General features: G+C 40.1%; 1 protein-coding gene across 15 annotated transcripts in view; it reads right to left on the reverse strand.

The window, feature by feature from the left end:
• RAD51B (RAD51 paralog B) overlaps positions 1 to 27,948 on the reverse strand; it is a 399,430-nt gene that overhangs the window by 130,365 nt on the left and 241,117 nt on the right. For 5 of the 15 annotated variants that reach the window (XR_009207998.1, XR_009207999.1, XM_040068175.2 and 2 more), the window contains one exon: positions 26,694 to 26,772. The exons of 5 other annotated variants lie outside the window; for them this stretch is intronic. Coding sequence is in view for 6 of the 10 variants with exons in the window: in XM_040068175.2 (XP_039924109.1) it covers positions 26,694 to 26,772 (79 nt within the window). In the remaining 4 variants the exon portion in view is untranslated. Of the gene's footprint in view, positions 1 to 20,041; positions 20,353 to 21,101; positions 21,280 to 26,506; positions 26,554 to 26,693; positions 26,773 to 27,948 lie in introns of those variants that run through there. 5 more of the 15 variants (XR_009208001.1, XR_009208000.1, XM_058421137.1 and 2 more) reach the window with 4 other exon arrangements.

Here is a 27,948-nt window from a genome sequence, read left to right on the forward strand (position 1 = left end):
GGGTGCTCCTTCCCTCAGAGGCCTGGCGGGATGTTGCAGTTAAGCCACATCCCCACAGCTTAAACCACAGAATGTAAAAACAGCTGTGAAATCCAACTGTCTGAGCTGCCTTGGTGTTTGGCTGGCCTCTGAGGGGCCAAATTTTTTGACTCAAAGTAAAAATATGATTTAGCATAATTCACGAGACTAGGCAAAAACATTTTTGGGAGGTTCATTCCAACCTTCTTGTAATAAACAAATTCAGGCAACCACCTATACATGCCAGAAAAAATGTTTATCCAGCTTAGCCAAAATTGAGCAAAATAGATTTGTTGGCAGAATGGACAAAGCTTTAGGGTTTTTTTACAGTCCCTTCCTAATTTCAGTTTTCCATTCCCCACCCTTTGGAGTTTCTTAGATGATTCTTTCGCCTCAATGGCTTTTCAATTTGGGCACAGTCCTTTAATTTTTTCAGCCTTATGGTTCTTTTCTTTCCTTTAGTCTTCTTTTGTATTTGTTTTCTTTCTGTCCTTTCTCATGGTAACATATTTTAAAAATCTCTTATCTCTAACATTCCTACCTTTTCTTTGCCAAACTATTTTTCCCTGGACAAAGATATATTTTTTGATATCCCTTGATTAAAATTCCAATGTATTAAATGATTAGGAAACAGGAATCTTAACAGTTGTTTAAGACCACTATTCCAAAAAGAGAGAAGGAATTTTTTATTTACACGTGTCTAACTAATGCAGATATTTATATAAAGATACATATATTTTAATACTCTCGCTAGTTCTTCAGAAACTAGCACAGAGAAGATACATGTAAAGAAAAATGGACAAAGGAGGACTTTAGAGCAAGACAACTTCAGAAAGAGAGGAAGACAGACAAATTCAATGGCTTAACACGGAAAGTTAGAGTCTATGATTTCCAGGCACACCGGTCTTCCTTCTGAAACTACAAACTTCAAATATTTCCCATGGGATAGACCTCAAAACTCCTATTTTTTAGCATTAACTACTTGAACCATTTATAAAATGGCTCACAGTCCCAAAAATCAACAGAAGAATTCTCAGCATTCCAGTTAGATTTTTCTTAAATTTTATTTGTATTTTTTTAATTTGAAGTCACACTGAGTCTCCCATTGTTCACAGTAAGCACTGCATAGTTTAGTGTGCATTCCCAAGGCTACTCAGACTAACCTATAAAGGCCCAAGTATTTTCTACTGGATGTGTTCCCTAAAAATTGCCTCACTATCTCCAGAGACTTGAAATCACAGTGGTAACCAGTTGTCTTGGGGATGACAAGAAGTAATTCTACACAGGCAGTTGTTCAAGAGAGCATCCCCAGTGGATTCTTCTGAGAGTTCATATCTTCATGTTTTAGTAAGATCCTCCAACCATTGCCTCAGACTCACTTTTTGGAATATATGAGCACTTGAAATTAGTTCATGCTAAACTTTTCAAGGGCTGATCATATCACTTTTTAATTGGAAGCATCTCACTAAAAAAATAATTGCCCATGAGGATGCAGAAGACTTGGGATGGATATGACAAGTGTTTCAAGCAACACCGAGTTGAAACAAATCATGCTTAAAAGCTCAAAATACAACACTGCCCTGAAGAAGAGGAACTCTGCTCAGAGAGCCTTAAAGCATACTTCCCAGTCGCGTCAGGACTGGCTCCCAAATACAAAACACATGCACATGCCATGCTAGTAACCTGTCAGTGTTTATCATTACTCATCACAGGGTTAGAAAATACAATAAAAAGCCAAACTACAGCTAAAACCTCATGATCAATTGATCAACAGTTCAAGAAAGAAGACTTTGTTTCGTTCTGAACTTTAGGAGTCCCACTGGAATCACCGATAGCATCTTCAGCAACTGCAACAGTATTGTGTTGGACGTGTATCCATAGTGGCTCTTGGCAGGTTCAGACAAGAAACAGGAAGACTGATATCACTTTGTTGCTGCATATGTTACTGTGAGATCCAAGTCCTTGCAGGGTCAGAAATCACATGGTGTATTAAGGGCTTAAGATTAATTATGGAGATTTAAACTCCTGTTTTGACCATAAGCCATGAATGGAAGTGGGCTGCAGAAAAAATAAGTTTGATGATTCTGGGCCATGCAGTAATAGAACCTCTTAATCAAGGAAAAAATAATTAATTAATTTCAGTGGCAGATGTGCATTTAGCATTCTTGTCAAATAAGTCACCTTGTTTCACGAATCTGACAAAAAAAGACAGTATTAGGTATTTTATATTAGAGGAGAGTCTTTGCAGGGGTCTGTGTAATTTTATTTGTGTTGGCACCTTCTACATTAATAGGCCAGGAATAATCTGCTCCATTAAAGAATGGAATTAAAAAACTCTTAGGTTGGTTAGCAGTCCTTTTTTCTTCTTTCTGATGTAGCCCAGATCATAATGTAAACTGACTGTTAGGTGAGAACTCTGGTGTCCATTACCAATACCTGAAAACTTCAACATGTTTTCATCTCTGTATAGCCAATACAAACTTTATATTTTTTTTCCCCCACTGGGGATAAAAAGTAGTAAATACAAAAGCAATGTCCAAACCAATCCCCAGCCTTCAGAAAACTACACAACATACAGATGACCTCATGTACTCAGGTAATATCTTTTTCTAGTTGCTAGATGAGGAGAGATTTCATATGTAGGGATGGAGGGATGCAATTTTAACATCAAATACATTCCAACTCCCTTATCTAATCTAACAAGCCATTTAACAGTTTATCTATCAGATCAAATCTTTGAATCAGTTTTGTGCCATGGGAGTAAAAGATGCCTAATATTTAAATAACCATCTTTTTTGACAAAGGTGAACTTGATCGGTAATAAAGATTGTTCCCAATCAACGATCTTCAAAAGATCTCTTCCATTTCTTTCCAGATGACTATAGAAAACATCACAGTACATAAAATACCTTAGTCTAATCCACTGCCACTTATTTTCCTCTTTGTCATTATTTCTTAAGCTTTATGAAGTACTTTTGTAAATGTTTTGGGCCTAGAAAAGGCATGCTCTGGCTTTCATATGGAAATTGTAAGCACTGTCATTCCTCCACTACCAGAAGACACACATGCACACAGCTGGCACATTCTTCTAATCTCAAAAGTGAAGGAGAAAAAAAATCTCAGCTGCCATATTAATAGCAAATCTATTCTGGTTCATGTCTGGTTACACTCAGGTGAACACTGATAAGTCATGTGTGAGGTTCTCACACATAGCTGTGGCACTGCAACACCAATCCTAACATGCCTCCAGGCTCTCTGTAACATTGCCATACAACTCAGTGCTGAACGGCTTCCTGCTGATCCACTTCTCTCCAGCGGAGATTTATGAGAGTTGACCATAGCTGGTCTTTGCTTTTTATAGAAAAATAAATATATGGGCCTTCATTTTCCCTCAGAACCTGAGACTTCAGATAGACAGGTAGGCCAAATTCTGCAGCCATCTCTCTTCCAAATGACAATTTTCAGACATCATTCCTGAATGTTTACAGGATACATGACAAAAACATCTGTCCTAGTTAAGCTGATTCATGTGTCCTCCAAAATGCTTAACAGGTGTTCCGACAATGTATATTAAAAAAATCAAATTAAAGTACCATGTTAAAGAAACCTGTCTATATCATGCAAATGTGTCCCAGATTAAAGTAGAGAGCTCGATAAGCACCATCTAGGCCATCTTAGGCCATACCTAACCTGCCTGATTTTTGGCTGTATTGCATTTATAATGGGGAAATTGCTGTGGAAGGAACCTTGGTGCCATTTTTCAAGAGTGGACAAGGTTTGCCCTTAATTAAATAATGCTGAGGCAAACTCCATTATTTTCCCTTCCAGCAGTTCTAGTTCGGCAGTTCTTCACTACTTGCTGCACTCAGTGTTTATGGAGAGCCACTGAACATTTTGAAGAAGTAGGCGTCTCACCTACCCTCAGCACTCCCCTCCAAGCGCGCGGCATTCCTGGTGCAAAGTGAACCACTGGGGACAAGCGTGCCACGGCACTCACAGCAGGGCTTCACAGCACACTCGTATGCCCAGCACAGCCTACCAAGAACAAAACAGTCTAGCAAGAAACACTGAAGAACACTGAACGAATGGTGTGGTATCTTTGGACTGCCACCAATGCATCAGGTCTTCATAATACAAAGTGATAGGCAAAAATAGAGCTTAACATAAACAGTAAGAATGGAAAAGCATCGCCAGGCATTAATGAAATGCTAACTTTCCTAGCTTGGGAAAACTCATTCATCACTACAAAGGCATTGCTTTGTAGCTTGGTTCAACAGCAGAGAAGAATGCCTATAGAATTATTTATAGGTAGTAAGAATTTCATAGATTCTTTATATAAAAAAAAAGTAATTTTTTAAACATACCAGGTTTAAGTCTAATGTGCAACCCTATGAATGTCTAATCAGTTTTGCTTTCTTCCTCTTTCTCACTTTCAAATTCTGGTGTCCTGGACAACCACACAGCAACAGAAGAAATTTTCAGTAGTTCAGGACATTTTTGCAATTACTTAAATTGGTTTAAATGACATTATGGTAACATTATCACATATAATAATTAGCTTCAGGGAAAAATATTTGTCCTAAGTGATCAATACTCTTCCAAAAGGAATGATGAAGAGTGCTGCTTTTAAATGTCATCACTGTACTGACCTGTTTTAACTTTCTCCTCCCTGGCCTGAGAAGGACTACATGAGATTAAGGGGCATGACACGGCAGAGCTGTGCTGTGAGATCTCATTCTTCCTCTAGGGTGATTAGGCTGCATCATGTCCTGCAACTCAGTATCTGCATTCAGAGCTTACAAGGGAAACACACAAAGCAAGAAACAAACAGCAGTGGGAATGCTATGCTATGCAACTCCCGACATGCAAGTCAAATTGAATTATATAGATAGAATTGCAAACACTCAAAGGTCTCCCAAATCCAGGGTTCACTCTTCTCACAGTACACATTAACGATTTTAAAGGAAGCAGCTGCCTTTCCACATGCCACCATGGGCCAAAATAAGCTGCCCATCCCAACGTGAGCAACCAAACTCAGGCACTTTGCCTCCGTTCCAGGCCCCAGTAACATGAGCAGTCTATGAGTGGATGGGGCACCATACTGGATGCTGCACTCAAAATGCCTGTCCTCTCCTTCTGGCACAGAGAGCTCCACTGTTCCTTTTTAAAAATCCCCAGCTCTTAGCAAGGTTTGTTTTTCTAACTGGTTCCCAGAAATCTCTTGGGCGTTCCAAGCCCAGAAAAGTAATTACTGCATTACTTTGGCCACAGACACAATATCAACCTTGTTAGACTTGGCCTGTGGAGAGAGCCAAACACCTGCTGCTGCAACATTTATTTGATAAGCTTCATGGTTCACTAACATAAACCTGATCCTGCTGACCTGCAGGAGGATAAAAAGGAGTCGGGGTGAAAGGGTGGAGCAGGTAGGCAATCTCACGGCCCTCTGGCCCAGCAGCTTACAGCCCTCTCTCCCAGCAAGCTCCCATTTCTCTTTGCTTTCTTGTTTCCTGGTGAGAGCTTCAGAGAATTGGCTTTCCCCCTGCAGTTCTGCAGGCAGATGTGGATAGGGCTAGGATTCCCATGCCTTATGACGGATTAACTGACAAGCGCGGGATCAATACGGGAATTGTTCTAGCTCTGGCTGCATCTGTAGGCTTCCAAAGCAGACAGAATAGCTGCACACACTCTCGTTGGCATGGTGGTGTGTGCGCTGAAAGGCTGGCTTAATACAAAGTCCATTAGTTATCAGCAAGAAGGGAGGGGAAGAAGGGCTGCAAATCAGTCAAATCAATAGATAAAAGGTTGGGGAGAAAATTAGATATAGAACTAGTAAATTGATTTTTATTCTTCAAGTGACATAGTGTTCTAGTCTAGTAAAAAGAAGAAAAAAAAAAAAAATGGGAGAGGGGGGAAATAAATAAGGTTTTATTCCAAACAACCATCTCTTCTAGCTGATACTTCCAAGCAATATCTGAGGAAAAAAACACATGCCAGGGGACTTAGTAGGAAGGAGAAAATAACCTTCCCGATTATGTATGGTGCTCAATATCAGGAAAGAAACTTATTCTTGTCTGCTTCTCAGTCTCATCTTTTTCTAGGCAGAGGAAATACAAAACAGACAATCTAGAACCAGTAAGGACATTTCCATGTATTTGCTAGTTGTCACTTACATGGAAATGTTTGACCTCAAGACAGTATGTTTTCTAGTGTACTTTGTTTATCATTCTTTACCTGAATGACACCTCTGTCAGTGTATGCTGATAGTTTATCTTAGAGATATACAGTGTGATTCACCCTCTTGGGAGACAGTGGGAAGCAGATGAATCACTGTGGATACATCAGAGCCAGATCAAACTTTAATATGAAACTTGGCAAAAATCCTAACACTAATCCTCTGAACAAATGTGAAGTTGTCTACATGACCATCTTCTATTTTATTTCACCTTCTTCCACTGGCTCAGAACTTCAGGAAATTTATTTTCTGATGGATTAAAATAACCTGCAAAAACCCAAATAATATGCCACAGGACATTTTCTGGACAGATCCAACCCAAATCAAAGCAAAAACCTCAAAGGAAAACTTCTCTTTTGGAACCTCAAGCGCAGTTCTACAGTTATGTGAGATTCAGGTAATGAGTGATAAACAGTTTTGGACTGGCACCAACATTCTACTTTTGTATTCACCCTTTACAGGGTGAAGGTACAGGACCTACGGCATCGAAGTAAAATGCTAACTAGACTCTGAAAACCAGCATGACTGGATTCTCAAAGCTCTATTTAAAACAGTCAACTGTTCTTCCATTTCTGCTTTTATTGACTAGATTGTTTCTCTCTGAACAGTATGAGAAGGATTTTTTTAGAACTAGTAATTCAGGAAGAGAAACAATCCAATACTACTGGAATACTTTTGTGGAAAATGCTGCACGAAGGAAGACAGAAAGTGTAAGAGAATTCGACCTACACTGGGAAGTCTACATTGCTTGAAAGACTGAGTGTACCAAAGATCCACAAAATTAGTGCTGCCCAGCATGAAAATCTTGAAAGCAATGTACAATATATCCAATTCATGGAAAATGCACCAGACTGAGCCGTCTTAGTTTTGTTAAAACTGATGATGATCAAAGCAAATAACTTCATTCTTCCTCCACCATTTTGCTTTAGGCCATATGACAATGTTCCCCAACACACTAAAAGCAAAATCAAAGAACTCCAAATGCATCGTTCACCCACCAGGCAGAAGTGATAAAGAAGAACTTGTGGCCTGTTCCTCAACAGCTGCTAGAGAAACTAGCAGCAAAACTCCCAAGCTAAGAACAATTTTAATTCTTGGAGCTCTCTAAACAATAAAGCCATCTCATTTCAGAAACTATTAAAAAGCATCCCAGGGAATGTATGGCAATGACTGTAAATATCGTCCAAATGGAATTTCTGTAAAACCCCTATCACATTATGCTTATGTATATTATTCTGCCCTTTATTCTTTGGTCTAGTTTCAGACTGTGAGCACGTGTACACCTCGCATAGTAGCTTTTGCCCATAGCTTCCCCAGATTACCACAGATGCAGAAGCTCCCCAAAGAATATTTGTTTCATGGTAAAATGCTGGTTGACTGTTACACTAGCAGGAATAGTTTTAAGGAAAGTTGAACACTTTGACAGCAGCTGGGGTGAACTATTCCTGGTTATCTGAGAAGTGGAACCCAAGGAGCTTGACCTGACACATCAGCAGACTACTCTGAAGCCACATTAAGTATGGAGCACAGCAGGGCAAATGAGAAACAACGACAGCCACACAGCTCACAGAGTATCCCCAAGAGAACAGCTCTACGCTTGCAATGAACACTGCTGCCAAAAGGAACCAAAATCATACAGCAACTTCTTAAAATAAATCCTCCCAGTGGGCCCTGCTTCCTGTCCTGTAACAGCCACCAGAGCAGAGGAGTGAAACTTAGTCTGAGTCACGTAAGTGCACGTGTGCTCGTCTGCACAAGGGCACTGAGCTCTGGGTGCCTTGGCACGTGTGGCTGCCCACGTGCTTGTGCAGCCAGCTACAGGACCATGAGAAGAACATGAAAGCAGGATGTCTCTCTTCTCTCTCTCTCCATTTTCTTCCTCTATGCAGAGAACTTTCTGTAGTTGAAAATTGAAAAAAAATTGAGATTTTTTTCCTCCCTACAGGTAAAATGTGAGCAAATATTGCAGGCCCTTAACAGTGCACAGGTGACTAGAGCTCAGCCTGGTAATAGCACATCACTTCTGCTGTGTCAGATCCCTGGGAACCTCCAGGATCAACACCTTACCAGCTACACCATTTTATATGACAGCAAAGGATCAAATTGGACAGAGTCAGAGTAGAATATCAAGAAAAAGCCTTTTTTTCATGGTAACTGAATATTGCGCTCTCAAATATTTTCTCTCTTTTTCAAAAGTGCATTTCTAGCTTTACAGCTGTGATGAGAACTTTTATGTTGGGAACCAAAAGTTAGTAATATAAGTAGCCCAAATCTGCAAACACATTAAAATAGGTTTCTCAAAATTATGTCATAGCTTGATGCCTTGAAATGACTGAACCCCAACCTTCTCATAAGTTTTTTGTTTGAACTATCTGGCTTATTCAGGTTGGAACCAATGGAAGAAAAAAGACTTTTGTTATGTCTTGGGTTAAAACCTATTGAAACTAGCACTGCATTTCCTTTCAAGGTAAATAAGGCTACAGTTAAATACTGCTTTGTTTAGTAATTGCTAAAAACAAAAGGCTACCAAAAGACACAGGCTGTGCAGGGTCTGGACCTCACAAGACAAAGGGAGTCATGGGAACAGATGCCACAAATCTGGAAATTAGGGCAATGAGAAGTGCAGCTCTGCTTCTAAAAGTGTTGGGGATGAATATGGTAACTTTGTCAACACAGGACGCATATCCTAGCATGTGACACTTACTGTATTAAGCCAATATTACACAATTTTTACTATATCAAACTACTGTAATTATTTATTTGGTAATTTGCTAGCTGTCACTCAAAACATGTGGAATAGTAAAAGCATACAACTGTTAATTTTACTTTTTGTTTTTGTTGGGGGGGGGGGTGTGTGTGCAAAGAATAACAAAAAACCAAGTTTCTTCTTACAAAAGTCATCCAAAGCCATCCAAAATTAAGTTTACTCTCTCAGAATACTGTTAGATTACTTCAAGACAAAAAATTCTCTGGCCAAGTCCTAGATGGCAAATTACTTCCAGTTATTTCTGAATAAAGTTTTAACTACTTCTCTTGGAGTCATCCATATCTAACAGGTTGGGATGAGGGGAGAAAGTGATCTGTCTGAGCATTAGACAAATAACAGACTTACTGACAATAAAAGCAGAAGAACAAAACAAAGTAACTGAAAAGGACAGTAAGCCAATTTGCTTCTAGCAGCACTTGAGAAAGGCCAAGGGAAAAAGTGAAACACCTTACAGTATCCAAAAGCCTCCAGGTCACTTTATTTCAGCTGCATCTTTCCTTAAGTTTTGGAAAGAAGAAATACAGGCAGGAAATACTACCAAGATTTCCAGTACATCAAACTTGATTTAGTCTTAAAAAACACAGTCTAATTCCTGAAAGCTTTGCAGCAGCTTTAGCCTGTTTTCAGAGCACTGTGGCACACAGGGTGCTAATGGGAGAGGTACAGCATGTGCTTAGGAGAAGGAAGGAGTACAGGAGAATCCCATGGAAAAACCATGTCCTGCTCAACCTAGTCTCCAGATGACATGTTATAAATGTGAGAAATTAATTGTCAAGCAAAATATAAGGGATTCTCTCTGTATTTAAACCTTTGCTTGAGCTGACTCATACAGCAGGAAAGCCATGAAAATGCAAAATTCATTTTGGAAAAATATGCCCAGATAAGGATATACAAGGCTTCCAGGACATGCAGTATATGCATGATTATATGCAGCATATAATCTAGTTACTATGCAGTAACTGGATTATATGGGTACATGATGAAACACTGTAGAAATGGAATGTCCTTCATGTAATGCTGAACATTTCAGCATCTCTGTAAATTAGTAGATTGAAAACAAGACGTGGTGAAATTCTTTTGTCCATTATTACACAAAACCAGCAAGAATTATCAGTTGAAGCCAGATATCCCCAGACCTCAATTTTAAAACCGTGTTTTCTTTGATGTTACCCATTCCTAGGGCACATTTGATAGAGCAATGAACAACTGGTGCTGACTGCTGTGGCTTATTGACCAGTGACAGATTTGGGCCATGCATACACTCATTTCCCATAACTAATATTTGCACATGGGACTGAAGCACCGGGATGCCATACATGCACAGCTATTGTCTCAAGTCAACCCTTCCTTCCAAGGCCCAGTTCCACTTCCTCCTCCATCTCAATCCCCTCAATAATCTCCCCATTTGCCTTCTAGTTTTGTTTAGATTACAAGTTGTTGTCACTAAACACATGAAAACTGTAACAAAAGACAGTCTGGGCCTAACATAATTAATCAAGTAATTTCCAGCTAATGATTTACTGTTTGCTTTACTTCTCCACCCACTGTCTGGCTTTTTAGGGCAAAGACATAACTTCTTGAATGTTGCTGGAGGACTACACACAGTAATGGGACTAAGAATGCAATAAAAAAGATTTAATGTTAAAGGGGATGAATAGAACCAATGAGTATTTTCCCTTGAGCAGAGAACAGTACACTGCTACTTCGGTGGCAAAGGCTCCCATGCCCAGAAGAAGCTCAGAACTGCCTTCTGTGAGTGCCATGCCAGTGGAAGCACTTTTGGCCCATGTGTCTGCTATTCTGATTCTTCAATGAGACAATTCACTGTCTGTTTCTGGGGACAGAATGAATGGAGGAGTTAGATCAACTATCTGAGTCTTCAGGATACCCTCTGACAGATGATGAAAGGACTCTAATATGTAATTGAAATACCCTGTACCAAAATACTCACATTAAACCTTGGCTGATTACACACAGGTCTGAGCTATCTCAGACCTTCAGAACAGGAACTGAGTTGTTTATCAGTGAAAGCCAAACTTCTAAAAAGCTGGCTGCCCACTACAGAGCCTTTGTGTCGGGTAAATTAGCTTCAGGAAGAGAATCAAAATGAATTAAAACCACATGGAGATCCTCTCCCTTTACCCCCCTTTTCCCCTTTCCTCTCGCTATATGAATCCCCTCACCAGGAGACAGAGGCCAGTTCAGTATAATTTAGTCCAGTGTTTTTGTTTCCTAAAGTCTCGGTCTTGGGCTGAGTCCATTAATAGGCTGCAGCTGATTTTAATCTAGATGAACTCAAGACTTCTCTCTTCTTTAGTTTTAAAAAGATTACAAATTGTGTGTTATATAAATAGAGGGAAAAGGGAAAAAAGAACCAGAATTAGTAAAAAAATCTGCTCTCCATTAGCTGACCTGCTGAACAAGACTGTGATTCAAATAAAGATGAGAAATGAGAGATGTGGGGAGGAAAAATACACAACTAAAAGCTCTTGTGATACTGCACCCAGACACAGTGGTAAGAGGAGATGCAGCAATGTCTGATAGCTACCATTACCATTGTAACAACACAGAAGAGATATTAATGGCACTCCAAAAGCAACATACCAGGTGCCTCAAAGACTGTTCTGATAGTTTGCAGCAATGCCCCCCCTCCCGTTAAACATAAAATCACTTTATTAGCAATTATGACCTCTTTGTATCGCAGGTCTCTCTGACAGCTGAATAGGGTGGAGTAAGTTGGTCTCAGACTAGTTCCTTGTAGACACTTTAGAGTGTGAAAGAATGCCATGATACTCACAAGGACTGATTCAAGTGGGATTTCTAAATAGAGATGCTGACCCTAGAGAGAGTTGTCTCAGACTGGTGCTGACATAATTTTGGGTGGGAAAGGGGCTGGGCTTTTTATTTTAACACCAACTTGAATTCTCTGTCTGCCTAATGTCACTCTGGAACTCTACACACACTGGATGGCTCAAGACTGCATGAATCCATTATTTGTAAAATAATTGCTATAGGCTACAAATATGACACTCATGTCTATTGATGCTCAGTCTCAGTGATGATGAGTTCAAAGTCTCCATACAGAAGACTCTCATGAACAGCTCATAAACAACTGCTCCATTTAAAAATGGTCACTGCAGCTGAGCAGCAAAGCCAAACATGAAGGCACAATGAACAGCACCAGAGTAGAATGTAGCTACTCACGGTACCATACAGACAGGTGTCTCCTGGTGGAGAGCAACAGGATGGCTGCCATTTGGGAAAACAAGAGTTACAGAATTCTCTGTAATGGACTTCTGTTTTTTAACCACAGCTGAAAAATATAGATAAAAAACTGCATTCAATCCATAAGAAAAGGAAAATGCTTTTTATAGCCTGTGAGCTGTACTCACAAAAGAAAGGTCCCAAAGAAGCTGGAGTCTCAATGTCATTATGATAACTTAAAAATCTCAAAATAACATTTGATTCCACAGATCCAATTTCAGAAGTCCAGAAATGTTTTTCTCTGCGTGTTAATGCTCTCATTTAGGGAATAGCACACATCTGTTCAACACAAAGAGAGTTTATACCTGTATAAAGTAAAAATCACAGCTTTGCCATACAAAGGAAACAAAATAGATGTAGTAAAAGTGCTAGCAAATCAATAATAAATAGTAGGTATAGAGAGAAACAGATGTCCAGATGACATCAATAAGAGGAATCACACGGTTCTATCAGATTTACCTGAGTACAGCTCCTCCTAATAAGTTTCAATTGCAATGATAAACATGCCTGGATTAAACCCAGTAATTTTTCATTCCTTGCTAATGGGGCAAATGTAACTTGGAAGGAGTCTGTATGCAATCACTGGAGGTTTTATTTGTATAACTTTTCTGGAGGCTGACTATGACTATATTTGATTGCCTGTGGGTGGCTGTGGGACAGGCAGACAGCTGGGTGAAAAACTATGACAAAAGGAATCTTGTCCCATTTCCTGTCTGTGCTTCATTCACTAATGAGCACTGCTCTGGGTCATTCTCAAGATTTCTTCATCTGTTGTTGTCTCGTCTGCAAAAGGGGCACCCCGGCAGTGGAGCTGTTGTCAGCTTGTCTTGAGAGTTTATTCTGCTGCCTCTCACCCTTGCAGCTGTGTGGGATTTTAAGTGCCTGGCTGTAAACAACTCCATATTTTATGCTTCTTTTTGGATGACTTGAAGGCCAGTCTAAGGCCAGATGTGTTTGCTGGTGTAGTCTGTTTCTCATTTCTTCTGATAAATGCCAATCTCAACAACTAATAATAAAGCGAAATCAGGATTTATCTGTTATCTTCAGTTTGATTTCTATTGGACAGAAAATGTTAATAAAACATATCTAAGTCCTCAGTCTCTCTTTTCTTCCTGGAGTGCTTGAAATGTTCACTGAACATATCCCTACAAATAAACAACCAGGCTGGTGAATCTGATGCCACTTAACTCCTGCTGTAGCAACCAATATCCCTCTTGCTAGCTTGTGGAAACAAAACTATTTTGCTTCTTTAAAAAACAGTTTTTCACCAACACTGTGCCATCTATTCTTGTTTCTTTTGTCAGACCAGCTCACTTGATTCCTTCCTGGTAACAAGTTTATCTTTTTAACAGGATTCTTCTATAAAAGGCTTCTATCTGTGCACAGGCAGGATTCAGCCTTCTACAGCAAACTGTTCTGTCGTCAAGTCTAATCCATTGGTGAGAAAACTCATTAGAGGAGGCACATAAGGACTGCACCTCTCTCCTCATGTCCAGGGTTCAGTCTCTATTCAAGGAAGAGGAAGAAATCACACCCAAGTGCATTGTATCAAAGCATTGTCTTTTGATCTGTGTCGTTAAATGTTATTGTATTAGCCTTCCCCTTCCAAACAGGTATAAAGGTGAGGCAGTGGGAAGGGGAATGCTGTCACAGCTTAGCCTACCCCCTTCCAGGCTAATGACCTGCAAGACGTGCACTGCTGCAGTGCAACACAGAACTCTGCTGCCCATGAGTCTCCTCTCCAGTTAGATCATGGCCTCATCCACTGCCACCCCTCATATCTATTATAATGGAACCCTCATTCTTAATTAAAACCACTGCTGAAGTCTGTCAAAGATACTGCTCCAACAAAAAGCAATTCCATCAGGCATGGCTTTGACTGCAGGCTTCCAATCCTCTTGTATCTGCTACCTGTTTTTTTACATCCTCTGCAAGTTGAAATTATTATCGATAGATACAGATGGTCAGTTTAAAAAACCAGTTTATATAAAAGAAAGTCAAAGGGTTGTCTTTTACCCAAGAAGCCTTTCAGATAAACGCTCTAGTTTCATCCCAAAGGAGATTTTGCCAAGCCCTCTAGCCCTAAGAGGGAAAAGAAACCCTTTCCACTGTGCTAGGCAGTTCTAATTACAGGTGCATCAAACCAGCACCTACTTTTATAATTGCTCCCTGACAGTACTCAGCAGCTCATCTCTCATCTTCAACTGCACTAATGAATGTTCTAGTTCTGTTCAGCAAAGGGGTCACCAAAAATCTAAGAACATTCTATTTCTTCCATGCCTCTTCAGATTTATTTTAAATCCAAACCCAAATAAAAAATTAATTTAATAAATTTAAACCCAAATACAAAAACTGTAACTGTATACATAAGCCACCTTGACTGGCCTAACTGAAGACAACTGTTCAAACTGGCAAAGACACAATTTTTCTATTAAAACCACTTAAGATGATATGTGAGAAGGAAAGAAGTCCTTTTAGCTTTTAGGAAACAAATGATTTCTAGGGTTAGTAATTAGGAAAACAAAACAAACCCAAAACATTTGTATTTGTAAACTGAGTATACTTGCTGTGGCTTGACTAAAATGTGCTAAATCTCATCTTGGAATTTTTTTCTTCAAAGAACCACCATACTTCAAGATGCTATAACATAGAAAACTAAGTACAGTCAGAGTCATTCCCCCACTGGTCCATCTGGATTTTCAGCATTTTACTGAGCTTTTGTATCTCTTATGTGAAATAAAGACCAAACTGTTTTCAGAAGGCTACTTTGGTGAGTGGTCTGAATTAATTTTATTTCTTTATTTAATTTCCCAGGACATTCTGAGGGATTTTAGTTTTTTGTTTGTTTTTGTTTGTTTGTTTGTGGGGGGGGGGGGGGGGGGGGGCGTGTTTCCATTTTCTGTGTTGAACTTAGTGGGTTTACAGAGCCACAATCCCAACAATGTAATATGGTATTTATTTATTCCTGTATCCAGCATGGTTTTACGCACAAATTGATCGTACCTCAAATACCTAATTTGAGCCTGGCCCTAATTCTCCTGCCTTCCATGGTATATAGTTGATGTACTATGGCACTTTAAAGAATATTTCTTACACTTGACCCTCTCAGTAGTTTCATGGGATTCTCCCTATTCTCTTTGCATTCTCACCAAATGCTTTCAGTCTGACAAATCATCAAGTCCTCAGATCACTTGCATTAAACAAAACAAGGCTATTTTAGCTAATTAATGTTCTTTCTCTGTCTACAATAATGCTGGTAGAACTTTCACAAAACATACTGTTGTGAGAACAATTAGATTTTGGGATTATGGAAACAGACTAACATAAATGTGTGGAAGTATAATTTTGTACATCATGCACCATGGCAACCTTGAATTTACAGGAAGTAAATGCAAGGATGCACCTTGAATGGGAGACAAAACTAATGTGTATTTGTGGGCTGCTTTTATTTTCTGTCCAGAAATTTCAAAGCATCATATACAAGGAATGAACTCCGTATATCAGGATCAAAATACGCACCTACATTTTTCAAACATCCCAACACCACAGCATTGCTCCTAAGGGGATGCAAATCTGTTTTTCCAGTGTCTCTTGGTATGCAGAGATAGTACATGGACTAGACAAAGCCAGAGTAGGACTAACACACAGGCAAGCTAAGCAGAATTTCGTGATTGCAGGGGTATCTTTAAATTGTAACCTGAGGTTAGCTGATGACACAATCATTGCCTGAGTCATCTGAAAATCTGAAACAATGGCTCTGAGCATGGTAAACTTTATCACTAATCTGACAGTGTGTCATCCTCATGACTTGATAGATGGGGAGAGGGACAGCAGGAATTCTGCCACTTCAGCAGACAGATCTATGGGTGGAGCAGGAACAGAAAAGTACACTAAACCTGACTCAGTCCCTAGCAGACACATTCAGCAACATGACTGAACTTTACACTCAAGACACTGGGTGCCTGTCACATTCAATAAGGAAATGCCATCTCTTACTGCTCCTGTGGTGGGCAACAACACAGAGGAAGAATCAAACGGCAGAGAAGCAGCAAAGCAGAAGTGCCAGGGTTTAAAACCAGGTTTTTAAAACATCATATGACCTAAATAAATATTAGCACTGACATAGCTGATTTGGGGCTGTCATGAAAGAGAAGCCCAGTCTTCAGATAAACAGAGTGTCCGCCCTTAACCTGCTGAACTATCAATTTTCCTCATCTAATACTGCAGAAAGGTTATGTTGCAGTGCCCTGCGCTTCCTCACATTTAAAGTTAAGGTAGCCAAGGGCAACAAAGACTCCTTCCTCTCCAGCCTGATAGCAGAGCTCTTCCTTCCTTTTGTTCACATGGAGAACAAACATTGAGTTGAACAATAACAGTGGATGCTTCATTATGATGCTCTCTTGGGCACCCAGCCCTAGTTAGCATTATCTTACCCCTTGGTTTTGTTTTAAAGGAAACTGTGAATAGTCTTTTCAATTGCTGGTGTTTCAAGATCAACATTACCTCTACTTCCTCTGTTTTCAAGTTTCCTTATTTTACCAACAATATGTGGCACTATGAAAGGGAAAAAAAAAAAAAAAAAAGACATCCAGCAAACTGAGAAAGCTTCCAGTCTGAGGCAAGCAGGAACAGAAGGCCCGTTAAGCGAGCTTTCTCTGTAAATTAATGCCACACTGTTGGCTGCAGCCCTCAGTGGGCCAGCTCTCTTACCCCCTCTGCCAGAAGAGCCCTTGAGTTTGCAAGTTCAGTTTGTGTATGAAGTTTTCCTGTGCCCTTAAGTGACAGAGCAGTAAATGGTGTCCTTCCTGAGCCCAGGCAGCTGGGACCAGCTTGAGGGACACCTCACTCCCTTTGTGCTCAGATGTGACAGTGGAATTTAGTTCATTCTATACTAGAGTCATCAGGGCTTGCTCTGACTTTTACCTGTTACTTAGGAACCTTTCCTAGGGCATGACAAGTCTTCCAAATGAAAATCAAACTGTGATTCAGGTGGCTGCCCATCCTTGTTGCTGCCACCTTGTACTGCTGGCCATATTGGCTATGGGTCAGTTGTGTGACCACTCATTCCTCAGTTCAGCCAAACACACATTTCAGAGAAATAGGGGGAGAAAACCTATTTCTCAAAGAAAAGAAAGTATTCTGGATGAATAAAAGCTACCTCTGCTAAACTTGAATAAAGTCCTATCCAGTGTTACTCAGCTGGAAGGACTGCAGTGATGAAGCAAGGCATCAGAATTGTAGGGGAAGGAAGGCTGAAAGGCAAAGAAGAAATAATATACCTTTAAGCTCTGGTGTGCTCTGCATGAGGCCCTGCCTCTGTATCAAACATGAAAGCAGCCAGGATCACATAACAGAACTATCAAAGTTATGCTTTAACCATCCTGATTTAGTGCTTTTGGCTTTTACTATCATATTAGAATACATTGACTTGATTTTCAAAGGTAATGAGCACCTACAGGTCCCACTGCCTTTAGCGACAGCTGCAGCTCTAAACATCAGTTTAAGATAGTTTGTATATTGGGAAGAACTGAAGGAAAATAAAAGGCCTATTGTGTAAATATGAAGAGTTTAAACACTTCTGATTGGTGGTCTATGAGTCCCTTCCCTTTTCAAATGAATTTCACTTCATGTTTTGTTTGGTTTTCCTGTTGATGTATCCTGCACCCTCCAGGGCTAAGCTGGTGGGATCCCACATACTTTTCCTGGCATGTGGTGTTTAAAATAAGAGACCTCAGCAATCGGATATCCTCAGCATTTCCAGCTATTGAGCACAATCATGAGTTCTGTGATCCAATTTCAGAGCAGCAAAGGAAAGATACAGAGTAATATTCTCCCTGTGCTGGTATGAGGCAGACAAAAGAAAACTAAGCAAACAGGATGTTCTGCTCCTCTGTGGACTTCAGCAAATGCAGACAGGATATGGTCTAGCTCACAGCTAGGGCTCACAGCTGCAATGTATGTGCCTGGCTGCCCAATACCTTGTTTTGGGTAATTCATCTACAGCACAAATACAGCATGAAGAAAAGTAAGAGATGTGATGTGGTGTGCAGTTACCACCTGTCATGTCTCAAGACTGAAGTCCTTCATCAAGCATAAGCAGCCTGAAGGAGAAATGTGATATATTATATATATGCTACTAAGAAAGAATCTCAACCCATCCCTAAATTCACTCAGAACATCTCCACCAGTGAAACACTTGGTATTCACAACTTTGGATTTCAGGCTGTTTGTTGTAAGCCTATTCACTGAATAGCAAGGCATATCTCAGCTGAGGTCTCCACAATAACCCAGAGCACTCAGTTCAGACTATTCAGACTCTAATATCCCCCAGCATTTTCTAGAAATGTCACTCCTCACATCTTGGGTGCTGCTTCTGGGAAGTGCACCTTCACAGCGCATGGGATTGTATGTGCAAATCTTTCTGTAGTTGAGAAACTAGGAAGCTGAAATGAAAATGAGATTCAGTGGACAATAAAGTAAAATTTTTTCAACATCTTTTGTTGAACTGTTAATTGTGGCATCATTTGCCTTTGCTTCCTCCTCACCCCTGCAGGCTTGTGCTGCCTTGCCTATGTGCTGAGCCCTAAGGCACACCCTCTAGGGTTATTCAGGTGGCAAACCAAGGAACAGCCTGGGCTGAAATACCACTCTAGCAAACTGCTGACTAACCTTGTTGCCTCTCTTTTCCCTATAATGCTTCTTCAGCTCAATCTGGCCCTGAAATTTAATCCCAAGTTTTTCAGGGGACTTCACAGAACTGAATGACAAAGGACCAGGATTGGTTTCATTACAATGTAAACACTGAGGAGCAGTGCTAAAGTTCAAAGGAACTCTGCAGAAAATACTTTACAGTAACAGCCCAATATTATGAATTCTATGGAATGACTGTAACGAGAAAAGGCATTTGAAGTAAACCACTGTTTGCTGAGAGGTTTTATCACATGTGCCTGTTTCTAAGAAAGTGCTATATATTCCTATTCCATCTTATCAAGATAGATTTAAGATTATATGAGAAGATAATTTAAATCTGTGACAGGGCAAGTCAACACATCAGATGCAGAGATACATGAGGTTGTTTGGAGGGTGTTAATTCTGGAAACATAGAGAAAGTTTCAAAGAAAAACAGCACTGGGGTCAAAGCAGTGGAACCCCTATTTGTAAGTGTTATCCCTGTCCTAGTAAGCCTCTCCTCAGTCAAAATTTTCTAGTTTAGATGAAGAGCTATTCAAGTGTGTTTGCCCTCACAGAATTGCACTCTGGAGACTTCCACAGTTTAGACTGTAGGTAACTCCTGGATCTCCTCAGCAGAGGGAACAATAAAGTGTCCAGAATTTCTCTTTGGAAAACAGGCTGTACACTTTGGGATTTTACAAGATTTTAGTAATATATAAATTCCTATAGCTAAGTTGCATGTATTACCAAGGGTAAGTAATTTGGGTCATAGTCCTCTATTGCTAACTATATTTTCACAAGATCAAATTACATCAGTGATGGCTTCACCAAACAAGCTAATGGTGAAGCCAGTACAAACATAACAGTTGAGGATAGCAAAAGAAAGCTAGCTGTGCCTACGTGAGAAAAGAAAAAGTCACAGTGAGACTTAACTGTCTTTTACTTTTGTAAGCTGCATATAAAAGCATGAGACTTTACTCTGGCTGAAAAACATGTTTTTGAACAGACATTTATTTGGCCTCCTACTTATGAATGTGTTCACTTAAGAACATTAAGTCCATCTTAGGTACATTTGACCTTATTTTACAAATCTGTAGCTTGAAAGATGTAACATCTACATTCAGTCCAGGCAATTACTAGTAAAGTCTTAGTCTTCCATGACAATGTTCAGTTCCCAGAACAATATATTGTCACAAATCACAGACACTACCTCTAATCAACAGACAATTACACTCCTTATGTTAAAAGCCTTTTGGAAAAAAGGCCATTTGCTTTAGCACTATGCTGAAAACCCAGGGGAGCAGCCCACTTTGATCAGGAATTCATTACAGAGAGCCTGGTAAGGAGAAGATTTCTCTGAAGTGAGACAATTTTGTCCCAGGAAGCCTATGCCAACCTTGAAAAGAGGGGAACAGACACTCTTCAGCTCATTGTTTTAATAACACTGGATTAAAATAAATTAGTTTTGATTTGCACTTGTATAAATGAGAACAGATTTGGCACACTGCTTGCACTTAAGCTTTTTTTTTTTTTTTTTTTTTTGGTATTACATTTAGTAGAACTTCAGACAAATTAAATGCTGGCACTTCAGTTGCAATCTAGTAAAGCATTTAGGGACACATTTGGCTTTCAAGTGCAAGACAGCAGTACTGTATCTTCACTACTTTTACAAGCATCTTTAGAAATAAGCAGGCAATTCAAAACCTTGTGCTAATCTGGATTTATCCAGCATAATATCCTCTCACAAGTTAAGCTCACAGGAGAAAGTACAGCCAGAAACTTTACCAACGTACTGCCTATCCACTATGCCACTATGTGAAAGGCCATGTGTGTAGAGAGAAACATTTAATTTTATTGAAATGACAGTTTATTTGGTTTCTACTGGATCTAAACCCAAGATGCCTCTAATCTTCCCTCCCATTGAAATATTTTCCTTCTACTTCTCATTATTAACATTTTAAATTGGTTTTGCATCTGTACTCAGTTTCTCTGCCCTCCTTCATTTGACACCGTGGAGTTTGGCTACTCCAGCAAGGCTTTGGCAGTGCTGCTGCAGAGCAGTAAAGCAATTCCCACAAACCCATCTAATGAGGACACCCTCACCCAAGCAAACACCGTGCCTGGGCCAGGTTTAGCAACCCACTCCTCAAAATGCCATGAATTACCTGAACAAAAGGACCTTTTCATTGATGTCAGCTATATCTGTGTGGGTGATGTTGCAGGCATTGGGATGATGGCAGTCTTATTTTTTCCTCATGCCTTACTCCCAGGATGGACTTAATCTACCAACTGATCGTGCTTCTTTGCTCTCATTATTACAGACCTGTTAGAAATAGCATGAGACTTTCAGTGTACTGTGGGGAATACAGCAAAAACGGTTCCACCCCACAGAGATCCTAACAATGATCAGTTCATCTTTATCCCTCCAATAGGGCTGGAAATCACCAGTGGCACTGCAAATCTTTTACCATCTCAATAGCAATGCACAACTCTATTCCCATTAATCTGTCTTCTACCCATTCACACATCAAGTACAACCCTGCTTCATTTTACAGATTATATCCATGTTGCTCCAGACAAAGGTCACTTCATAGTTACAGTTCTTCAATTGAATAAAAGCTTTTGATGCAGTAAATAATTGTCTTTCACTGTTCAAACCCACACAATACAATACAAATAATGCTGCCCTTTCTTTCAGAATTCCTCGTCTACCTCACTACTTGTTTCTTTACAAAATAAAATGAGGCACTTTTCACTTGCTTCAGCCATAGAAATTAGTTATAGCACTTTGGAGACAGTTTGCTGTGCTGCACTACAAACCCAGACCCTATGCTATTTTGAGATCAAAATGAGCCTCTTTCATTACCTTAGTGACAAATGAAACATAATGCACTAAGGTTTCCCTAGATTTGGCTGTTACTAGATATTTTTGCCTTACTAGTGTGAAACTTAAGACACTCTCTTCCAAGTGCCACATTCGTTTCTACACAAAAGTTACCTGCCTCAATAGGACATCACATGCAAGGTGAGCACGTTTGTGTTCAGACAGGTCGTGTGCAGTGGAAAAGAGGGCAGCAGAAAGGGTGGATTAATCAACTAATTATCCAGTCCTGTGGAACAACCCCCAGACTCCTCCCTTTGACAATACAAGGTATTCTATTCTTTCTCTGAGTAGTGAGGGAAGCCAGTCAGCAGGAGACACAAAATTTTGAGGTTAAATTTACAGACAGTTATACCTTTCTTTCAAAAAGGAAGAGTAAAACCTAGCAAGATAAATCATAATGCCAAGTACACTCATGACAAATGGCAACCATTTTCCAGCAACGGTGCTTTATTTAGCACTGAAAGTCATGACAAGAACTGAAGCCAAAAGCTGAAGGCAGACAAATTCTAATCTGAAATATAGAACACGGGTATTGCAGCAAGGTAGCTAAAATTTGAAAACACTGTCAAAGCAAACCAGGAACTCGTATTTCCTTATGCCTGCAAATAATAGTGATTACTTTTGTAGAAGAAATGATTCAGTGCGACAAAGCTACCAGGTACCTGAAGGAAACAGGTACGATATATGGGAGGTCAGTTTGGATGAACTGATAATTCTATCCATCTTTAAACCCTATGAAACTATATCATTACTCAAAAGCAAGTCCTAGCTCACTAATATAATTAGCTATATGTGAAGAGCAACGTTAATCACTCAGTTAAAGCATTCAGCCCCAGTAGACTTCAGCTGGCAAACAGCCACCATGTCCCTGTCTCCTTTCACAGCACCATCCTCTTGGTAACAGAAGGCATTTGCTCAAGTAAGATGGAATGAGACTTCCACAAACAGCTGAGTTGCTGGTAGGTAACAGCTAGGCTTGTTGCTAGCTTGTATTTATACCCCAGAACACTGCTGCTTTCAAAGCTAGACTTGTATGGTCGCCCACAGAATACAGCTTCAAATCAGTTTCATTCAGCCTATCTTTTTCACATATGTGTGCACAAAGCTAAGTAGCATCTTCTAGTTCAGCACCCAGTATGTGCTACATTCAGCTTCAATGAAACTACAATTAGGCAAGAGCAGCTTGAAATTTCTTCTGACTGTTATACCAGAACAGAATTATCAGCTAGCAATTTCAATCAAAACAGAAATTATATCATAGTCAATGAAAAAATCATCTTACAATTTGCACTCTTAATCAACTAGATCTGGAGCTCTTTTAAATTTATTCTTCTTTTTAACAGTATGATTTCATTCACTGCAACTGGTATATTGAAATAGGGAAGCGACAGCAAGTTCTTAGAATAGCCAACACAAGCTGACAGTAAAACTTCCAATATTTTGCAGTGCTTAGAAACAGGTTTCTGCCTTTTTGTCTAAGATCTCTACAAAATAGAGATTAGCTGTCAGACTGGATTTTGCACTCACAATTCAGGTTCATCAAAGAATGCCACTGTACAGCATGGCAGAGCATAGCATGACATTGCATTGCAATGTAAAGGCAGTTGAGGGTATTTTTGGGGTTGCAGTCCCCTCCCTCTATAGCACAGAGCAATCTGAAGCAATGACAGGAGGATGCTGAAGACTTGTCTTGCTAAATTTCTGACTGTCCAATCTCACTTTTCAATCATCACATTTCATTTCTCTAGTCTGAAAGTGGAAATAAAAGAGTTGAGTGCATAAATGGATTCTCCTCATCCCTGAACGCTCCAAGTTCGTAAAAGCAAAGAAGTTTTCTCCAAGGGACTCTTGGGCAGCCCGGAGATCTCCTCTGACAATGAAAGGAAAGCAGTTCGGCCTTCACTAGGGTCTCTTCCAAAAACTTCTGTGCTTGCACTGAGGCCATGAGATGCAAAGATACCAGGGAAACAGAGCAGTAATTTACATTGACAAAGAGGATTTTGATACACTCCTCCAAATGGGGCAGCATTACCATCTTAATAGCCTTTTGCTCTCAGCCCTCTTCCTGAGGACGCTGGAGATTTTTGCAAATGGAGAACAGTTCCGCTTCCCATTTTAACCGCAACAATAGCAGAAGGGCTCCTTAAACTGCATCAAATAGCAGTCTGTGAAATCCCTAACTAGCCGCGCTGCCTCTCCTGCCGTTTTATTATCCCCCAGCCCACAGAACAAAGCGGGAGGGAGCTCCTCCTTTTTTTTTTTTTTTTTTTTTTTTTTTTTTTAAGCCTATTCCACACATCCTAATCCCTCAGAGGTGGCAATGGAAATTGCTTGTGGAACTGTTAAATCACACTTTCACTTTGTCTTTCATTCCCCATTCACCCTCACTAATCAGGGAAGCTTCCAGCCACATTTTCCGATATCAATTTGTTTATGGCCTATTGGTTAATGGTCGCGGGATGGGACCCCCTGAGTAAAAAGAAAGAATCCAGGGCGCTTCAGGCAGCTGCTGCTTCTCACCAGTTCCCACATCCATCCGCTTGTTCCCATCAGCCACCCTGAATGTGCTCACCTCCTGACACCAAGGGAATTAAACAACAAAGCCTGAATGGGAGAGTTGCCTTCGCCATCAGGCTGCGGGACAGATTCCACTCGTTAGCGCTATGTGATGTCCCCCAGCAGTCACCGGCTGGCCCGTGGCTAGCTGCCTTACCGTCATCTTACCTTCATCCAGCTTCCCTTTGGAAAGAAGCCCCAACTAAAACTCGCAGAAAAACTCTAGCCTCTCTTGAACAAGGCAGCCTGGTGCCACTTTCTGCATCTTATCCAAACCAGACATTTCCTAGTGATTTGCTCGCTTCCTCTTTCCACAGAATTAATGATCACTGAAATGTGGGATGACACCATGCAATATTTACTTTTACAAATCAGTGAGATGGTTCATGTGAAAGTGCTTACAAGTCTCTGCAAAAGAGTCTGGGGCACGTTATCAGGGGAACCATGCCCTTCCTTGCTACCCATCTTGGAGAAAATATGTCTAAAATAGAAACCTAATGATGTAGTCAGAAAGTAATAAAAGGCTCACACAGAGAAGACATTCTAGTTGCCTTTCAAAATGCACAAAGAATGTATCAAGACATCAATTACTTAAAGAAATCCAAACTGGTATTTTATATGTTTGCAGGAAAAAGGCAAACTATGTTTTAAAAGTACACCCCAGAAATATATGGGTATAGGGAAAAGAGAAATTGCCACACTTATAATACGTTGATATCCTCCTCATCGTGCTGCTCCATCATCATTACATGTAATCAGGCCCATTTGTTCTTTAAAGGTATGGTTCAGTCCTGGGATAGTTATATTCATGGCTCACAGAAAAGAGATGAAAAAATTGAGATCATCTCTGAACAAATGCTCCTTGTTTCTGAAATGGGAAAACTTTCTTTCCCGGAGTTTCATTACATTAGTGCCTGAGGACAGAGCAGGAAATTTTCTACCATTTTTAATTATGATCAGAAACATCTATGTAACTCAAGATAACCAAGATAGAAAAGTAGCTTATCACCTACCCTATACTGAAACAAAACATGTCAAGACCAACTCTTGCAAGTAACATCAGCTTAAAGTAATAAAAATTGTTTCTAGTTCCTGTATTTTAGAATTACTGGTACCAAGTAAAGCAGATCAAGTGCCCAAAATGCTATCTAAGAATATACTGAAAGTAGTATCCAAAGGCTTAGGAAACCCTATATAGACACCTCCCCCCAATACAATTATGTTGATGTATCAAATGGAAGCAAAAATGCATCATAAAATATTTTCATTTCTTTTGTTTTCTGACATTTTGCATCACCTTAGATGTAAGCATATTGAGTCACTAGGAAATAAAAATACGTCATTAATCTGGTACAGACTGTTTGAATGTGAGAAATGTGCAATCAGCAGGAGGAGAACTGTTCATATCCCTTAAAATGTCCATAATCCCTTAAAATGTCCATAGTGCCTCAGAGGATCAGTGATTCTCCATCACTGGAAACTGAGAACCAGCTATACTGACTTGTGTTATTGCCCTGGCTGCACATCACAGTGTCCTCCCTGAACAGAAAGTGACAGGCACTGACTAGTTTTATTCAGTTTGTTAAACTGATGCAGTGATAAGGAGCCAGGCTGCATATCAAAAGACATCAACTCAAAAAAATTGATCTATTATTGTTTGTCAAAAAGTAAGGATGTTTGTTGGGATAAATGGGAAAAGAAGTGAAGTTAAACTTCCCTCTTGGCTGTGTCTAAAAAGTACATGACTGGGGGCACAGCCAGGAGGAATCCTAGTTCCCTGATAGCGAGATAGTAATATCCAGCTTTTCAGTACACCACTTCATATCCTAGAGAATCTGAGGATAATTTAAGGCCATAGGGCATTAGCATTAAAATGATCACAGAAATAGAAATCAGATATTTATTTCCTGTATTTTTACTGATGCCAAGCCATTTGCTGAAGAAGAACCATTTATTAGAGAAGGTTATTAATGATAGATGGGTATGTTTCTCCTGAAGAAACCTATCCCATAGGATCCCACGCTACCCAAACCATTCCACTTTACCTTGGAGGAAAACAGGGAGCCCTGGTTAATAATTTCAGGGCCCATGTCTAGATCCATGGCAATACCCAAGAACTAATTTAGTGTAATCCAAGAAAAAACAGTTCATTCAGCACTGTTAAAAAAAAAATATTTAAAAGTGTGGGCTTCTAATTCAGTATAAACAGCACCATTTTCAACAGTAGTAGTTGTTATCTACATTCATCTGCTTAAAATACTAATTGAAAAGGCAAAACAACAATGCTCCGGTCTTACCCTGAAGAACCAAGCCTGATTTTTCAATGGTGTAGAAAAAAGTGGAGAATGGAGCAACAGGAGATTTAGCAACCAGGAGCTGCAAAGCAAATGTATGATGTAAGTATGCATCTTTATAATATACAGATCAAAGCTCAAATCTGCAAAAACATCTCACTAGATTTAACTTCCAGAAGTAGTGAAGCATACTTCAGAAATGACATGTAGTTATTGATCTAGCCCTGTCACTTGAAAATAGTTGAGATCTTCTCATACACATATATACATCATGCTGCAATTTTAAAAGGATTTACAGGTCCTGAAAAAACAGTCATGGAAGCAATAAGTTTTGCTTGCCTTATTGGCATCCTGTTAAGCTTAACTATTCCTGCTGGTTCAGGCTTTTGCACTCAAAGACGATTTTGAACCAAACTGCTTCTGCCATATACATGCAATTTTTAATTGCCATGAGCCATTTCACAGATATGCCCCCTTGGCTTCTCCAAGAACTCCACCCACTGTTTACATCCGGCCCCTGGAAGCAGCAAGTCCACTCATGGGCCATCACACTGGGGATGGTAACATACCGTTGCAAGTACCTGGATGTCCTCCTCTGCAAAATGGGTAATGACCATGTCAAGCTTTATTCAAGGATCTTGTCCTTGAAATATCAAAATAGGAACCAGAATTCCTTCGGGGTGGGTGCACAGTGCAATTGAATTTAGCTTGGTATTAGGGTGACACCAGAAATAAACCTGGCTCCACTACGGTAGAACCACCCTCTGCGGAAGACGAGTGCAGCAGAGACAGAAATGGTTTTGATAGCAGAATAGGGAATGTGGGACCTGCAGGTGGCAAACTCACACAAACGTGCCAAGCTTTATTGCTTGCCTGTTTGATTTTTGCTCATTGCCAAGGACTGTTCCTCCACAGCTCGCCTAAAATAACCCTCGTTCTCTCACCTGCATGAAAGTGACATTTTAATGACAAATTTAATACACTCTGCCCAAAATGTGATCAGCACAAACACTGATCTGACGGTGCCCACACGGCCCTGCAGACATCACTGACAGCAGTGGCTGAAGCAGAGAGTGTGCTGCTGCTCTGCCTCCAGCACAGAGCTGCTGAACAAACCTGAAACATGGTTCTTGCTCACCTCTTCCCCAGCTAGAAAAGGCTGGGATCTGGAAACCAGCCCTCCCAGCAGTGGCCGTGTACTCTGGGAGAGCCCTCCTGCCCTCCCGCTCCCTGGGGACGTGGCTTGGGTGGATGGCTT

Source organism: Hirundo rustica, chromosome 6 (genome assembly GCF_015227805.2).
Source record: "Hirundo rustica isolate bHirRus1 chromosome 6, bHirRus1.pri.v3, whole genome shotgun sequence".
Lineage (NCBI taxonomy): Eukaryota > Metazoa > Chordata > Aves > Passeriformes > Hirundinidae > Hirundo > Hirundo rustica.